Source organism: Syzygium oleosum, unplaced genomic scaffold (assembly GCF_021117445.2).
Source record: "Syzygium oleosum isolate NSW1041296 unplaced genomic scaffold, Sole_v2.1 Sole_v2.07, whole genome shotgun sequence".
NCBI classification, from domain to species: domain Eukaryota; kingdom Viridiplantae; phylum Streptophyta; class Magnoliopsida; order Myrtales; family Myrtaceae; genus Syzygium; species Syzygium oleosum.
The window spans coordinates 5,988,658-6,007,499 of NW_026607491.1; the positions used below are offsets into that span (position 1 = coordinate 5,988,658).

At 39.2% G+C, this 18,842-nt stretch overlaps 1 protein-coding gene across 1 annotated transcript in view; it reads left to right on the forward strand.

Moving 5' to 3' along the window:
• Window positions 1-2,444: 2,444 nt before the first annotated feature.
• LOC115677898 (callose synthase 3-like) overlaps window positions 2,445-18,842 on the forward strand; it is a 61,199-nt gene continuing 44,801 nt past the window's right edge. Inside the window, exons 1-8 of the mRNA XM_056313350.1 lie at window positions 2,445-2,640; window positions 11,270-11,370; window positions 15,995-16,119; window positions 16,189-16,282; window positions 16,503-16,613; window positions 16,706-16,822; window positions 16,946-17,038; window positions 18,144-18,235. Of these exons, the coding sequence (XP_056169325.1) occupies window positions 2,445-2,640; window positions 11,270-11,370; window positions 15,995-16,119; window positions 16,189-16,282; window positions 16,503-16,613; window positions 16,706-16,822; window positions 16,946-17,038; window positions 18,144-18,235 (929 nt within the window). The remainder of the gene's footprint in view (window positions 2,641-11,269; window positions 11,371-15,994; window positions 16,120-16,188; window positions 16,283-16,502; window positions 16,614-16,705; window positions 16,823-16,945; window positions 17,039-18,143; window positions 18,236-18,842) is intronic.

The window sequence follows — 18,842 nt, forward strand, 5'->3', positions numbered from 1 at the left end:
AGAAGGAAAACAACAAGTCGTAAATAAAAAAAATCAGAAAGAAAAGACTTAACGACCGTTGGCCTAATCTCTAATTCGTCCCTCGTGTCTTCAGGGTTTCGAGGAAACGCGGCTCGATCGAACCCATCAACATCGCTTTCTCTTTCCCAACTCTTCTGCCCGAAAACACATGAGATTTTTTTGCGAAAGTCTATGAATTGGACTTCATAGGCCTATAGAGCAGGACAAAGTTATAAGGACCAACGAATATGACATAAATGTAAGTAAATTTGGACCGGTCTTGTTCTGGGTCTCGATCTGGTCACCATTGTCGCGTAGTTTTGGCTCATCGTGATCCAAATTAATTAATTGCCGACTTCGTACAAGACACCGAGAAAGTCTCATCTTATCCTTGGGAATCTTTTCTTCAGGCGAATATTCTGATTCCGTGTGGTAGCTTTGTGAGAATTAAGGTTACTAATCTACGTTTGGGGGAAGAATTTCAAAATAAATAAAATCTATAAATTGTGCACAGCATACGCAAGAACTGAAAAGGGAGGTAACACGAGCAGGCGAAGAATAGTTATGTGTTTGATTAAGTGAAAATCAGGTCAAGTTTTGAACGAATTACCGATGAAAAATATACATGAATGAAAAAGGGCAACTTCTTGCACCTTACTCAGCTCCCAATGGCTTAGAATAGATTAGTGGCAGCTCTAGTCTCATTTAATTAATGATAAACGAGAAATCAAGACGCGATCAGTATAGCTTGGGAGAGTCTGTGCAAAACGTATGCGCCATGTCGCATAGAGGAATACACATGCTTGCCTAGCAATCCATCAAACTTATCACAAGGTTCATCTCGAGAAGGTCATGATAAATATAAGTCGAATGTTTTTGAACCCACACTCGAATCGAATCGGGAAATTGGATACTTTTCTCTATAAAATAACTTCATTAGAAAAAAATTTCAGCAGCATCCAATTCTTATTTTTTTTTATAATGAACTGACCCTCGCTATTTTTTTTTCAATCTCAATGTGATAATTCGAAGTCTTTTTTTTTTCAGTGACACTATTTTCAAACTGTTTCCTTGCACCCATTTTCCTCGCTTGCTTCTCTACATCTCTCTCTCTCTCGTGGAATGGTTGCCATGAGATTGGTCAATAATAAAATTATAGTAGAAGAATGAGTGAAAGTACTGCGTGCCGTGCCATGTGATAATTCGTAGTCCTTTTTTTTTAAATAATATTGTTCCCTAATCTTAATAATTAGGATTAATACCATAAAAAACCTCAAACTGATACACTTGTAACAAATTTACTCCAAACTAATTTTTTAATCATCAAAAACCCCAAACTGATACACATGTGACAAATTTTCCATCCGTTAGTTTTCATTAAATTTTACTGTCAAATTGCTAAGCTGGAGACACATGGCAGTTGGCGGGGTATCAGTTTAGGGTTTTACCCCTCAATTATTCACAGGTTTATCAATTTATGATTTTTTGTGGTATTAATTCAATTTGATAGAGGGTAAATTTGTCATAAATGTACGAGTTTGGAGTTTTAGTGGTTAATAAATTAGTTTGAGATAAATTTGTCACATGTGTAATAGTTTGACATTTTTTGTGATTAAAAAAAATTATTCTGGATAAATTTGTTACAGATATATCAGTTCGGGATTTTTCGTGATATTAACCATAATTATTAATATTCTTTTAAGGTTGTCGCGTCATGAGCACCCTGTTCAAGGAGGAAAAAACAAGTTGAAAATAAAAAAAAACAGAAAAAGGAAAAGACTCAACAGAGAGGGAATCCAAATTTTGTCGAGACATACCATTTTATTCACATACCACATGTCACGAAAAAGCGTCCGAGTAAAATAGGTTGGACCACCGTTAACGTGAGTCGCGAGTATGTCGAACAAGGAAAACTGCGGTGAAGAAGAGAATGGCGGTGCTCACTACTCAGTGGCATGCCCGGTAAATTGGTGGAGCTACAGGCTAAAATTACGGTAAAGAAAGGCCTGGCGTCTTATTAGCGTCTTTGTTTAATCTCGTTACTCTCTGAGCGGAGTCACTTTCACCGCACACCATCTCTCTGCCACTTTCTTGCACGCACGCACCCTTACTTTCTTCTCTTCTGAGTAGCTCAAAGCATTATCTCTCTCTCTCTCTCTCTCTCTCTCTCTCTCAGTGTCTAGCTTCGTCTCACATGATTAGGGGTTCAGCTTCGGAATCGCCAGTTCTCTCCTCTTAGCTGGTACTGGCTCGCTCGCTTGCTCTCTGCTAATTATCTTTCTGCGGTTGATAATTCGCCTCTTTACTTTCTTGGCCTTGAGTATATGTTCTGTTTCCTTGATAAATTTCGTTTACTAAACTGAAACGTGAGACCTTAGGGCTGGCCTGGCTATGCTTGAATATTTTCCTGGAAAAGAGGTAATTTTCAGGTTCCGAGAAGAAAAATGTCGACCTTGCGAGGAGGGGTCGACCAGTTGCTACTGCCGCAACGACAAAACATGCAGCCTCAGACACCTGGTAACCTCGGAGAGTCCATCTTCAACAGTGAGGCTGTGCCGTCTTCGCTGGAGGCGGAGATCGCGCCGATTTTGCGTGTGGCTAATGAATTCGAGAGCAACCACCCTAGAGTGGCTTATCTTTGTGAGTGGATACTACCTTTGAACTTTAATATCTCTTAAACTTTTGTACCGTTCGCTCCTTCTTCAGCGTATTGGCATTTTTAGTTTGACATACTTTCTACTAGGTGAATGGCTCCCATAATTCCTGGATTTTTACATGTGGGGTTTTCCTTTGTCTCCGATTTTGTGCTTGTTTTGTTACATACTATTAATGTGAGCTCCTGTGGCTTTCCGTCCGAGTCATTGTGCAAGTGTTTGGTTCTTTCGGCTGATTTGCGTGAGGCTGCTGATTTCGTGAGGACATGCTATCTTAATATATCTAGTACCTCTACTTGTAGCGAATTTGAGTTGCACTTTAAGCATGAACCCATGGAAGTATCCCTTTTGGATTGGTTCCCGCAAGCATATGAAGTTTCCGCCATCACATTTGTAAGAAAATATTGCGTGGCCGTCCCTCCACTTACCATGGGACCGGTCCATTCAACAGACGACACGTGGCACCACATGTAGTTGGGTACCACTTTCTCTCTCCTGAAGACACCTGCCTCGTCGAGAAAATCTTGGGTAACCCCAGTTATTTCAGGTCAGCAAAAAACAAGTTCATTCTTTGTGCGCCACGTGTCCTCACGGGCCTACCTGCCAGAAAAATTTCTTTCTCTTATGCTTTTTCTCCTCGCCTTTCTCTTCTGTGCTTACTTTTCTTCTCTCTTTTTTGCCGCCACCATGGCCATGGAGCTTGAGCTTGAGCCCAACATCTCGGCCTCCATTGCCATATAGCTTGAGCTCGCGGTTGTGAGCATGTTCGAGCTTCAAGCTCGCGGCCATGGCTGGCCATGGTCGCTCTAGTTTTGAATCCCGTCGATAGTCGCTAGATCTAAAGACTTATGGCCAAGGATACTCAATCCGGAGTCTCGCCGTCGCCATAGCTGCAGAGCTCGGGTTCAAGCCTAGAGCGCGAGCTCGAGCACAGCCGTTCGACCATGGCTGCCATATGTTAAGCTGGCGGCCATGGCGGCCCGAGCTGCGACGACTCGTGGCAATGGATGCTCAAGCTCAAGCTCACAAAAGTCATGTAGATGGAGCTTCGAGCTTGCAGCTATGGCAGTTAGACCAAGAGTCTCGTGGCCACGGATACTTGATTTCCAAACTTGCAGTGGCCATGGACGCGGAGCTCGAACTTGAGCTAACGGCCATAGCCGAGAAGAAACCACAATGAAGAGAGCGAAGAGAGGAGAGAGAGGAGAGAGAGCATTGTAGAAGAGAGAGAGTTTTTTGTGGCAGGTGGACGACGAGTGGAGCCTGACATGATGGTCCCCTTGGACACGTGTCGCGACTTCAGAACTGGGATTTTTCCACGGTGAATCATAAGAAGTACCCAATATTTTCTCCGTTCATCATCTTCTTCTTCAGCTTCATTTCCCCGCCGGCCCCCCCATCCCCCCCCTCGCTTTCTCTCATCAGTCTGAGCCAGTGAGCTTCACTGCAGAGCAAATGGCTTCGCCATCGGAGTCGTCATCACCATCTTCCCACTCTGAAGAGACCCAACAAAAGCAATCACACGCCCAAGCGCGCGTTCTTCTCTACGTCATACGTCCAAACCCCGCTCATGCTTCCCTTATCATTCAGACCCGCGATTAAGCCCACCACCACAACCATCTCCTCAACCTCGACGCCCTCCACAAGTCGCTCGCCTCCACGACCAACAGGTGCTCAGATCCCTCCACGCCTTCGCTTCGGAGAGGTAGATATGAGCTTGGGACCCAGCAGCTGCGACCAGCGGGGCTCTTGGGGGAGGCAGAGCCGGAAGCGGTGGTGACGTCCTGGAGAAAGAGAGAGAGGGAGTGTCTTCGTCGTTCTTCGGAGGAGAGAGAGGGAGTGAAATAAGAAGAAGATGATAGACCGGCTAGAAATAAAGAAATAAAGAACGAGAGAGAGGATGAATATGTCTTCGATGGAGAGAGAAAGTTGGACCCGGATGACACGTGACGCCACGCGTCATTCATTGAATGCAGGCGCCATGATGACATGGAGGGCCGCGGCGCGGGGGGTGGTGGGGGGGGAGGGGGCGGGTGTGGCGGGGGCGCTGTCGTGCGGCCTATGCACTATTTTCTCCCCCTTTGTTAGCTATTGGGCTAAACTCTGTAACTATATACGATCCCAGGTTGTTCCTCTATTGCGGAACTAAACATCCGTTTTCTTTATTTCACAGCAGATGAGTATGCTTAGACATACGTGTGTTGTGGCCCTCTGAGACGTACCTCAAAGGTTTAATGGATTGCTAGGCGGGTGTATACAATCTAGGTGGCGCTTATGTTTTGCGTGGGTTATGCCAAACCCTCTTAACTTAGTTTCTCATTTATTATTAATCGAATGACACTAGAGTCTTTGCTAATGTATTCTAGGCCGGTTAGGAGTCGAGTAAGGCGGGAGGGTGCATTACTACTACGAGCCTCTAGTTTTAAATTCATTAATCTTTTTCGATTTTTATTTCTCGACATGGAAATCTATATGGTCAGTACGCAAACAATAAAAATCTCTCCATAGTCATATAATTAAAGCAAATGTTAATACAATCCGAAGAGTATCCGGAAAGTTAATATAAATTCTTGTTGTAACACCTAGGACAATACCCTGTTAGAAATGTATAAAGACAGACAGCTTAAGTCTAATGATGCAAAATCAGAAACGAAATTCACATAAGCTTACAATGCAAGATGAAATTTAAATGCTATATGACAAAACTAGTAAAAATGATAACTAAATGCAGGAAACTCCTAAACAAATTTATTTATTTGTACCAAATGACATGGTTTAAATATGAAAATGTTGAATCTAAATAATGGAAACATAAAAACAATGTAACGAGATATCAGAATCATCTAAATTCCACGTGGGGAAACAATGACAGAGGAAACCGACATTTATGCGATCTTTGCCTTTCATAACCCGCGGCAAATCACTCTACGCTTTCAAAGATTTTCATAATGCTAACAGACTATGATTTCCGACAGAACAACAAGAGATCATTAGTAGATTCACACGAACAACACGAAAGATAAGAGAGGTAGAACAAGAAATTACATGATTGAATAACAACGGAAAAAGTGTCAGAAAAGTCCTAAACATTTTGCATTAGTGCTAATTGAGTCCTAAACCTTTTATCTTTATGCTAATTTAGTCCTTCCGGCCAATTTTGGCCGGATTTTGCTGATATGGACACCAGCTGGCCGGTCACTGGTATTGACGTAGACAACTTCTAATAATATTTTAATATTTTTTTTGAATTTTTATTTCTTTATTTCTTTTCTTTTTCTTTTTTTTTTTTTTTCCTCCCCTCCCTCCTTCCTCCAACCGGTTGTTGGCCTTTGGCAAGCTACGCCGGCCATGGGCGAGGCCAGACCTCGCCAGCGGCTAGGCAAGGCTCGCCTTCGCTGTCGCTGGCGAGGGCTAGCCTTGCCCGTGGTCGGCGTGTCTCACTAAAGGTCGGTTGCCGGACCGGCAACTGGCTAGAGGAAGGAGGGAAGGGAGGAAAAAAAAAGAAAAATTCAAACAAATATTAAAACATCATTAAAAATTCTCCACGTTAGCGCTGGCCATGCCACGTAGGCCGCACGGCGTCCACGTTATCAAAATCCGATCAAAATTAGCCGGAAGAACTGAATTGACATAAAGACAAAATGTTTAGGACTTAATTGGCACAAAAAATGTTTAGGACTTTTTTGACATATAACAACCAAATCAGTCATGAACCGGTCACGAAAGGTGAACTTTGGAATATCAGATATTTGGCCCCTTTGGTGGGGTTGAAGAACTAGGTGTCTTAAAGGGCTCATCAAAATTTCAACTCGTTTTGATTATAGTTGAGCACGTACTCGCCGTTCTCGTGAAACTGGCATGGAACTTCCCTGTTCTGACCAAACATCGAAAAGGTGGACCCCTAGGTCTCTGATGCCTATCTTCATTAGGGATAATCGATTCCCGATCCGGTCCCACCGAGGAATTGGGAATTTAATCAGAAGGACCAGTTCCTAGTTTTTGAAATCGGGAATCGGACTACTTGGTCCTGGATCAGACTGGACTGGATCCCTGGTGGTCTAATGAAACCGATGGATTCACAATAGTTCTTGTTCTTCAAACGTTGTTAAACAAGATCCAAACTAACTAGAAAACCTAACATGATACTAAAACCAACCGAAGGAAGGAAAAAGGGCCATGAGAAAGGGCAAGATTGAAATCATTGGCTGAACATTCCTTCATGAACAAGTACAGTCGAAACAACTTCGGCGTTGGCGAAACAAACACACAGAACATTGAGACGCCACCAATACTACATTCCAACGATTCCAAGCTCTACATAATCCACATTCTCTACCAACAACTATTTTGCCGCAATCATCTTGACCCAAGCTCTCTAGCGTCGAGGTCGAATGAACTCAATCGGAGATTACCTTGTTGAACTAGGGATCGTGGAAAATGTCGAGGCTGCCCTTGTGCATGATGGTGGGGCGGTGCCCCTTGGTCGTGATGAAGCATTGGGCGGGGCTCGTGAGCCGACATCGGAGCAGCTGCAGTTGCTTGATCAGCAACAAGGACACCTTGATCTGGCTCGATAGGTACATCATTGCGCATGAGAGAGAGAGAGAGAGAGAGAGAGAGAGAGAGAGAGAGAGAGAGAGAGAGAGAGAGAGAGAGAGAGAGAGAGAGAGAGAGAGAGAGAGAGAGAGAAGCAAGTTCAGCTCAGGAAGAGTGTAGCAGGAAGTGAAGTGAACAGAGCAAGAAAACCGTCCACGATTGGTGGCTGCCATGGAGGAGGTTGATGACAACTTAGGCAAGAGAGGGAAAGAGCGAGGCATGAGAGGCGAGACGAGAGAAAAAGAGGCATGATAGCTGAGAGGCAATTAGGGTTTAGTGCTAGTGCTGTTAGTATTCTTTAAGAAATAATAAATAAATAAATTGATCCGGTTCGGGTGGTCCGGTTCCCATCTTGGAACCGGAACCTAACTAAAAATCACTGATTCTAATTTCATGGAACCGAGAATCGGATCGGCGTCCTCAGGAACTGCCAAGAACCGATCTGGTTCGGGTGCTTCCTGATTTGAGCGGTTCTATATGCTCACCCCTAGTCTCCATCTCTTTTCCATCCTCTATTCGACGCCAAACTCCACCTCTATTTTTTTCCTTTTTTTTTTTTTCATTCTCCTCTTTTCTTTCTCGGCTAGCCTGCTAATGACGCCCCCAACAAATCTCTTTCTTTTTTGTCTACGCCTGCATTTGTTTCCTCAAATCTGCTCACCAAAACTCATGCACTGAATCTCCTTTGCCAAAATTCAGCCATCTCCGACGTTCACATTCCTTTGATTAGTTTCCTAATCTTAAGTTCCATGCAATCCTTTACAATTTAAAGATTGCTGGGGAAATTTGATTCCTGATAAAGATAGAGCAGTAGTTTATAGTTCTTTAATGCTTCGATGTGTGATGACGATAAATGTCCTTACGGTATTACTTTTCCCTACTACTGTTACTGCCGAATTTAAAATAAATATACCTCCAGGATATACACCAAATTCACAAAAAAATGAGTTCAACAATTTCTCATTTTTTCTATTGAAATTTCATATTGAATGTGTTGTCAAACTTGTGTGTGGAAAGAGAAGAAGAGAGAGTTAAGAAGAAGTTGTTATTTTGAACAATTATGATGAACAATGTATGGTTTGGTGCTATTTACAAACAACCAATTAACAAATTTCTAGGGAATATGTTCCTTATTCTCACCATCACCACCTTTCATGATCAACCATCATCACTTTCATGATCAACCATCACTTCTCTTTATATCAACAATTACTTCTTTTCATATCCAGTAACCACTTCTTTTTATGTCCAGCAATAACTTCTTTCTATTTCCACATATAATACTTGGTTGTAAGAATGACTAGGTTCATGCCACGCTAAATGAGGGAAATATCAAGGTGACTGGGAATAAGAGTGGCAGAGGGATGATGTTGAGAATGACATGCCCCCTGTCATGCACGACCAAGCACGAGAATGAGGGCCAAGCCTTGCACATGGAAGGCCCATAGCCATGCCTTTTAGGCCCCAAAATGGGCCTTAGTTAGGCCTTAGTTTAATTACGGCCCCAGACAAAATTTTGATAAGAGTTGAAGAGTTTAGGAGCTCCGACCTCTTCGATAACAGTCATTCTACATGCGGTGCAAATATTTTTTTTTATATAGAAAATAACATAAAGGGTTCTTAAACTTTGGCCCAATGTGCAATATCATCCCTCAATTTTTAATTTGTGTAACGTGGTCTCTCAATGTATAATGTCATCTTTGAACTTTTAATTTGTTCAACGTGGTCCCTAAACATTTAGTACATGTTCAAATTATCTTTGGATTATATGAAAATGTCCGATGTCGTCCTTCTATTAATTCAAGTTAATAAAATTTGCTGATTTCGCTTAGAATATGGTAAGTTTGAACAATGGACAAAAAAAAGTTACACGTGGATTATCCACGTAAGATATTCAACTCAAAGTAGAGTATGATAAATTTTAATTAGTTTAAATTGTCACACACCGAAACCAATAAAAATGGGGGATGACACGACCATCCTTCCATTCGAATGATGCAGTCTCAAATAGAAACTAACAACCTATTATCAAAAAATATATATAAGATAAACCAATAGGTTGGTTACAATATGAGAATTTCTATCATCCATAAAAAAAGATTTAAACAACTTGGAACTTAGCTAACTCAACAAGTATCAACTCAGAAACAATACAACTAGCTAAGCAAATACTTGAAAATCCTACTACCAAAAGTTCCCTACCTTTGCACCAAAAAAAAAAAAAGAGTCCCCCATTGATAGTGCTCTTGCCCTACTTGTCGCTAATCGAGGAGCCTGAAAAATATTTAAGACGAATGATATGAGTAACGATAGGTCATTGAGTAAAACATCTCAAGTAAGCATATTGAGCAACTACTATGCATGTATACAAGGCAATACCAAAAACTCATACTTCAATTCCAAGATAATATACATATAAAATCAAATATGAGTTGTTTCAATTCAACAAAGATTTGTACAAATAAGAAACACTCATTTAATCCACTATGACAATTCAATTGTCAAGTCAAGTCTATTGATCAATCTCTATTAAAACACACGTCAATGGTCTGTTTCATTGACCGATCTATTACTTAATATCCAACTATAGTCATGACATAACGCCTTCTCGCTTGGCAAGATCTCCACCTATTATCAGCAAGTGGATCAGCCCGAAAGGATATCCTGAAATCGGTATGCATACCTAGAAATCCCTAACCAGGTTTACAATCATATTGAGCATCAAACCATTATCCTTTAATACTAGAAATCCAATCCATAATTAATCTCATAATCCAAAATACATATCATAAATCGAACAAATTACCTTTCGCAACATAGCTTATCCGCCAGAAACACTTTTGTAAAACATTTCTAAAATCATTTCAGAACTCATTTCATAAACCAGTTCCCTAAAGAATACATATATATCTTTTCACAATACATTTCCTAAAACCATTCTCAACCCATTCACAAATACTAAAAGGTAGTAAATACTCGATCCAGATTTTTATCATAACTCATATTGTATTAAATCTATATCGTTTTTGAAATATGAGTTTACAAAGTCGAAGAAGAGATAACACCACTCACTTGGGAATGCCCAAAACCTAACAACGTTACTATACAGGCCGACGATCTCGTAATCCTATCAATTAGACGATGATCGACGTCAAAACCAAGTAAAACACTTCTTTAACTAACGACTCGACTAAACTATGCTATTTCAGAATCAAACGGATCGACAAAAGACCTCTACAACGGCTCACTAGGGCGAAAAAACAACTAATGCGAAGAATGACCACTTGCACAACAAACGGCCACTCCAGCGACAAAATTTACTGCGCCATATCTCTCTCTACTGAACTCCAATTCGAGCGTGCTTATTGTCAAAAGAAAGTCCTTTCGAAGTACTAGATGAACCATAACTTGGTAATCTAGTTGGGAACTGATGAAATTCTGTCCGAAAGCTGCTAGTCGAGTACTGTTCATCACGCGCACATAACTTTGAAAATTCTTTCGGGCAAGCTGTAAGCTAGAATCAAGTTCAACAAAATTCTACAGCTCCATAACACCCTAAAACTATCAATTTCCCATAATTTCTCAGCTTAATAACTCTTGAATCGGACCTCACAATTCCAATTACATAATTTTCAATTTATGTTCTAATTTCGAAAAATACTTCGATTAGAAGAATAAATGGCTTAAACTCTTACCGGGTATTGCGAATTAAAGTAAATTTGACTTGGCAAGGTTTCCATGGCGTGTGCCCCTTCCTTTTTTTCCTTTCCCTTTCTTCTTCTTTCTTCTTTTTATCTTTTCTCCTTTCCATTTTCTGCATGGGCACTCGATCCCTTATACTTGAGCTGAGTGTTACTTTTTCTCTTTCTTTGACCAGTCAACCTTATTTTTTTTTCGGGCACTGTCCCTTTTTGACCTAGTCAAATATTACATAAATTATTCAATTTGGTAATTACTTCTATTTTTTTATGCATCATATTACTTCACTTATCTAACCTTTGCAGGCTATTATGATACAGGTCGATTTTGTGCTTTTGACAAGGCTCATAGGTTGGAGCACACTTCTGGTGGACGTGGTGCATGCCAATTTACGACTGCTCTCCTTAAGCGTCTTGAAAGGGTAAGCATTATTTCTACAAAGCAGCAATTACTCTTTTTTCCCTGTGTAAGCGCTGTTCTCTTTGGCACAACACGTGCTCATTGTTGTCAGTATGAATACAATTTCTTGAACTTATTTGATTCTTTCTATTACTTTTGTTGAAAATATGTCTTAAGTTTGAAGTCAAAAAGAAAACTTTCTTAATCCAAGTAGATTTCCTGATACGAAGAGGTTTCCAAGTTTGAGTGGTTTCCCAGTTGGAGTAGGATTTCTAAAAGAGATTTCCTATTTTGGATTCAACTCTATTGTCTTCGTTGTGTAGAGTATCTCAGAGGAGCTTAAGCTCATGAATTACATCCAAAAGTGTTGAAGCAAAAAAATCTTGTAGTAAGCTTGTGTAATTCTTTTATAAGATTGAGAGAAATTATATATTGAGGAATTCTAAGGGCAAAACACTGATTAAAGTGATTGAAATTTGGGGTTGGGAAACATTAAGAATGTTTGAGTGATTCGAGTGCGGTTGTAATCTTTGGTGTACCGTTTAATTTATAGTGCAATTTTTTCTTGCTCTCTTTGTGAATGTAGGTCACATCGATCGAATCACGTAAATCTGGTGTTTGATTTATTTTCGTGTTCTATCTATTTTATTATTTCATTTCTTGTTTTTGCAATAATTGGTGTCAAAGCCAGTCTTGGCTAAGTTGAAGCGAATCGATAGCAACAGAATAAAGAAAAGTGAAAATCGACAAATTTGATGGGAAGGCTTTTAGTTTTTGAAAAATGCAGATTGAGGATTATCTCTAAGAGAGAAATTTGAACTTACCTTGTCTGGGAAGAACCCAGAGTCGGTGATGCAAGTTGATTGAGAATTGCTGGATAGATAGGTGTTAGGCGTTATTCGACTGCCGTTGGCTCGTAATGTCGCATTCAACATCGTGAAAGAGTAGAAACTGCATGTTTGATTAAGGCCTTGTTGGACATGAACGAGAAGCTCTCTACGATTAACAATGTATATTTGATGCAATGTCTATTTAACTTAAAGATGAACATATGGGTGTCAGCTGCTGATCATATGAATAATTCAGTGTGGTCGTTAGGCAATTTGTATTCAGTTTAGATTAACTTTGATGATGCGGTACAAATCTTTGATCCTATTACCCTTATCGTATGATAATTAAAGTCTTGCCATTACTACTGTTAGTAACTCCTCTAGGTCAACAAGCTTGACGTCTGATGGGGTTTGCAATTTAATTTTGAGCAAGAATATTTGTAGGAGAGAATCTAGTGAACTTGTGTCTACACTTTAGTAGGTGAAGGAAGATGAAGAACTAGTATATGTGTTAGTAGAAATAGTATAAATCTAAACACACGTAGTCAGTTTAGAATTGGTGGTGTAGTTTTTTGGAGGGGGAAGCATACTAGAAATGCCGAAAGTTGTGTACGGCGCTCACTTTAGTGCAAATTTTTTTTTGGATAACTTAGGTGCCAAATCGGAGAAAAAAATGATCACTTAAGTGCCAAATCGGAGAAAATACGATCACTTAAGTGCCAATTTTGGCCAAATTGATTACGTGGCATTTATAATTAAATTTTTAAATATGACTTGACATATTTTTTTAAAAAATTCAGTCCTCGTGGACATCCAAAATGACGTCGCACAATTCAACTGGCATTGAAGTGATCGTTTTTTAACAACTAGCACTGAAGTGATCACTTTAAATAAAATTTGGCACTCAAAGGATCACTATTTACAACTTGTAGACGATGTTGTTTATGAGTTATATGCTGACTGGGCGCACTGGAGAGCCACGTAGGACCAAGAAATTAATAAAATATTGCCACGTCAAATTTTAAGCAATCCAGATTGGATTTGGCACTTAAGTGATTATTATTTTTTTTTTAAAGTGGCACTTAAGTGATCCGAAACAAACTTTTGGCACTAAAGTGAGTGCCGTACACAACTTTTGACACTTCTAGTATTCTTCTCCCGTTTTTTGGAGTTGTGGCAAAATGAGGCATCTTCAAAGGGATTGCCTTAAGCTGAAGAATAAGAAGGATAAGGGAATTAAAGTCGAGTCTAATGGTGATATTGCTGCAATAGCTTATAGTAATTCTAATAGTGCTGATTGTGTCTTGTGTGTCACTAAGGATTTGCTATTTGACAGATGAATTATGGATTTTGGTTGTTCGTTTCACGCTACACCAAACATGAACTGATTTACTACTTATTAATACATTGATAGTGGTAAGGTGCAATTGGAGAACAACGGTGAGTGTGATGTAGGTGTTGCCGATGTCAAAATTAGAATGCTAATGATATTTGTGAGGACATTGATTAGAGTGAGGCATGTTCCACAACTGAAGAAGAAATTATTTTCTTTAAGTATTTTAGATTTAGCTGGGTGTTGGTATATCTTATGGCATATGTGTTAGGGGCATATTTGCAAGAAAAGTCTGAAAGTTTTAAGTGAAAGGCATCTTTTGTGTGGTTATGTGTTCAAGGAACTGAATATATCCAGTTATTGTGACTTAGGAAAATGACGGAAAGTGCAGTTCAATACGATTGTCAGAGAAATCATGGAAATTATAGAGTTAATTCACTTGGATGTTCGCAGGGTATCATGATTTTCTTTGAGGAAAAGTGCTAGATTTATGCTAATAATTGTGGACAACTATTCAAGGAAGACCGGAGTGTTTGTGTTGAGGAATAAATTTGATATTATTATCAAATCGGATAGTTGAGAGTTTTGATCGAAAAAGAGACTAGTAAGACAATTAGCATGCGCGGATTGATTGTAGGATGGAGTTTTGCATGAAGAAAGGCATAATGAAGCACCATACTAGAGCCAGTGAACCACAACAGGTTGTAAAGTTGATGAGTAGAACATTACTAGAATCGGCCTATAAAATGCTTTCTAGTACTACCATGGCTATGAGATTCTTAGCATATGTGCTTACTATGGTGAGCTACCTAGTGAATAGATCCTTATCAACTGCAACTGGACGTCGGATTCCTAAGGAGTGGTAAGGTATGTTGCTGATCATTCTATTATTAGAATATTTGGTTCTTCGTATTATGTTCGAGTAAGTGATGGTAAGCTCAATGGGAGGGTAAGAAAGTGCATATTTCTAGGCTATGCAGAAGGTGAGCAAGACTGTCACTTGCTATTAGTAAAGAAGTTATATACGAGGAGTCTCTAGTATTTCTAGGTAGGAGTGATTGTGAAAGTGTTCATATGGATCCGGAGTGTATTCAACCTAAGGTGGAGTTACAACCATAAACTCCCAAGGTAGTGCGTACTAACGGAGTAATCGATACCGATGGTGTTTGTAGCAAGGTGGATCATATAGGAGCAACGTTTTTTTTGTAGCTGCTAAGTTTGACAAAGTGTGTGTTCTATCTCCTGACAGATATGGATGCAGTGATGGTTTTGCTTTATCTGTGGTTGACAAGGTTATGTCGAAAAATCCATGTAGAGCAGTTAAAGGTGCATGTGAAGTTGGTGTTCTAATAAGGTTCACGATAATGAAGTTCAAGTGTGACGTGGACTTCAAAAATGTCTATGGCAATTGAGCCATCAGGGGCTATGGGAGAATAGGAGCAAAGTTTAAATTCCAACAAAGCGAGTGGCTCAAACGTCTAGTCAGGGTGAATATTGTTGTAAATATGTCTTGAGTTTGAGCCCGAAAAGGAAACTTTTTTAATCCATTCCTAATTTGAAGAGGTTTCCAAGTTTGAATGGTTTCCCAATTGAAGTAGGACTCCTAAAAAGAGATTTCCTATTTTGGATCTAACTCTAGCTCATATATGAGAATGTCTTCATTGTGAAGAGTACCTAAAAGGAGCTTGCGCTCACGAATTACATGCGAGAGTGTTGAAGCCAATAAATCTTGTGGTAAGATTGTGTAATTCTTTTATAAAATTAATAGAATATTTCATTAGGAATTGTGAAGGCTAAACATTGTGCGAGTTATTGAGTGTAATTGGAGTTGGGAAACATTGAGAATTGAGAGTGTTTAAGTGACCCGATGGTGCTTGTAATTTCTGTTGTATTGCTTGATCTATAATAAAATTCCTTGCTGCTCTCTCCGTGCTCACGAATTATATCTAAGAGTGTTGAAGTCAATAAATCTTGTGGTAAGATTGTGTACTTCTTTTATGAGATTAATAAATTATTTCATAAGGAATTGTGAAGGCTAAACAATATGTGAGTAATTGAGTGTAATTAGAGTTGGGATTCTTGAGAACTGAAAGTGTTTGAGTGACTCGATAGTGCTTGTAATCTCTGTTGTATCGTTTGATCTGTAGTAGAATTATTTGCTGCTCTTCCCATGCACGTAGGTCACACCGTCTAAACAATTTAAATTCGGTGTCCGATTTATTTTCTTGTTTTGTTTATTTTATTGTTTGATTGCTTGTTTCTACGATAACCGTTAATTAGCATTTTATGTCTACTGTGTTATACATATTGATACTTACAAGTGAGGACTTTTTCCATGTACCGGTCAATCATACAATATATGTATCTAAGTTTTAAGAGTTAAACTTCTTTTTGATCTTTTCTCTTTTTTCATTGGATGATCGGTCTTTTTGAGGGTACCTTCTATTCTCAAGAGATTCTGAAATGTTTCTATCCATATTCAGGAAAATGAGCCAACGTTAAGGGGAAGGGTTGAAAAAAGTGATGGGCATGAAATACAGAGTTTTTATGAGCATTATTATAAAGAGTACATTCAACCTTTGCAAAATGCTGCTGATAAAGCTGATCGGTATGTTCATAGAGTTACTTTACATAATGTGTTTCTAGTTTTCAGCAGTTAACATGGTCCCAAATGCAGTGCGCAGCTTACCAAGGCTTACCAAACTGCTAGTGTACTTTCTGAGGTGTTAAATGCTGTCAATATGATGGAATCCATTGAAGATGATCGGGAGGTAAAGCTTTGCACATTTCTTTAACTTATTACATGATGGATATCTTGCCTGATGGGAGAGTTTGCTGATTGGAATGAGATGTTTATCATATTATCTAAATTTTCTCTTTGCTGACAGCATGTGCAATGAGCTCTATAGCCGATTCCACTTGCTAAAAAGACTAATATTTTTTATAGAACATGTCTGCGAGTAATATCTGTTCACATTTTTGTGTGTACAGATTTTGGAGGCTCAGGATAAAGTAGCAGAAAAAACGCATTTTTATGTTCCTTACAACATCCTCCCTCTGGATCCTGATAGAGCAAATCAGGCGATTATGAAATATCCTGAGGTTGCATCCCCTTCCATACATTGAAATGTTGTGCTATGGCCTTACTATTAGTACATGATAATATTGCTGGATGTAATATTCTTGCTTTGTAGATCCAAGCTGCTGTGGTGGCGCTTCGTGACACCAGGGACCTTCCATGGCCAAATGACCATAAAAAGAAGAACGATGAAGATATTCTTGATTGGCTTCAGGCAATGTTTGGATTTCAGGTATGTGGACTGAGCAACTTCCTCCATTTATTCTGCTATCAGTTTTCTTTCATTTCTCGTTGTATTTTGTAGCTCATATAACTATTCAGTCGAATTCTGGTTCATTGGACTGTCTCTTTACAGATGGATAATGTGGCAAACCAAAGGGAACACTTGATTTTATTGCTTGCAAATGTGCACATACGGCTATTTCCAGAACCCAACCAGCCATCCGAGGTGTCTTGCACACTTTTCATCCTAGAAGATGCATCTATGTTGTACTTTCTGCAAGTTAATTACTACAGTATGCGACTGTCTTTCTGCTGGATTGTTTTTGGTTTGGGAGGGTTTCAATCATATGCGTATTTGCTATTTTGTCGTCTGGAGGAGTAAGTGATTTAACTGCCCATCCTTCAGTGAGAAACCCTCTTGTTGAGTAGGCTTGGTTTGAGGACCTACACTTCATAGACCATTTTTTACTACTGTCACAATGGAGACCCCACCCAGTCAGCTCTTGTGGCCTTCACTGTCACTAGTTACGTTTGATTCTAATTATTTATTTTTCAACAACGAGCAAGCCTCTCTTATGTCGGTAACCTTTGAACTATAGCAAACCCATTAATCTGATTAAGTTTTGTCTGATTCTGGGTTGATGAATCCTTCTTGTCGAGTAGAAAGCAGTGCAAGCACCATTTAGACATCTCTACTGTCTTTGGCATTGAGAGATATCCGGTGTTCCTTTTTCCATGGCTTGGCCTTGGGACTACCATTTTCTCTTCCTTCCTTGCTATATTGAAGGCAACGTAATTATTTCTACAAACAATTGCAATGCTTTCGATTCTACCTCATTGATGATTCAGTCAAATATGACAAGTACTGCCAGCTGAGGCTGATGATGTTTTCTTTCTTATTCTGTTCCGCATTTTTTTAGCATCAATCCTATCAATATGTGATTTCGAGCATAAGCTGCATACGATTGGCTGTAATGAAATGAAGGATCTAGTCTAATATGACAAGTAAAGCTAGATGAGGCTGTTGATTATACAGTTTTCTATTTTTCTCTGGTTCTACATACTTTTTTCAATCTATATCCTGTCGATATCTAACTCTGAGCATGAGCTGCTGTTGTCCCTTTGTAGACAGAGTATTCGCCATTATTATAGGTAACTTTGAGCATAAGCTGCGTTAATCATGGATTGTAATGACATTTATTTGTTGTCCCTTCTTAGACAAAGTACTCATTTAATCTCTTTGTTTTGGCTAATAGTATTTATGTACATGATCTTGATTATGGCCTTCGGGAATTTTACTGTGCTGACATGCTTGTTTGTCTTCTTGCTAGTTGGACAATCAAGCATTAACAGAAGTGATGGAGAAACTTTTCAAGAACTATGAAAAATGGTGCGACTTCTTGAAAAGGAAGAGCCACCTTCGGTAATGCTTCTCCTGCTACTTTAACTGGCAAGTATGGTGGTTATTCAGAACTATCAACGTCCCTTTAAAAGAAGACTGTTCTTGTTAGGTGTTCTCTTCTAGGAAAAGATGAGATTATGACTTATCTTGTGGGAGACAATAATAAAGGGTGACAAGTCCAACTTTGGTCCTGTTGCGCTTTTTCTTAGATTTCATCCGCCAACTTCTTTGCTTTTAAATAAAGGATAACTCTAATTTTAACAATAAATTGATGCATGGGTATGCGGACATGGTGCTGCTGATGTGGCAATTTTGGATTCTTGGGGTGCTTATCTGGACAGAAGAAGAAAATCAGAAAAGAACTTTGCTTTGAATCAATGTCTGTCACTAATGGGGAAACTTATCACAAGAACAGAATGAAAGAGTTGGAAAACAAATGCGGATGAAATGCGCACAATTAATACGATAGAAAATATATTAAAAGGGGCAAAGAAATCTTATTTTCAGTTGTCTTCAAGCATAGTTTCAATTATTATTAAAAGTTGTTTGGTTAAGAAAAACAAAAAACAGAAATAAAAGTTGGACGCGTTTAGGGTGTGTTTGGCAATATTTCTGTCTCGCCACAAAA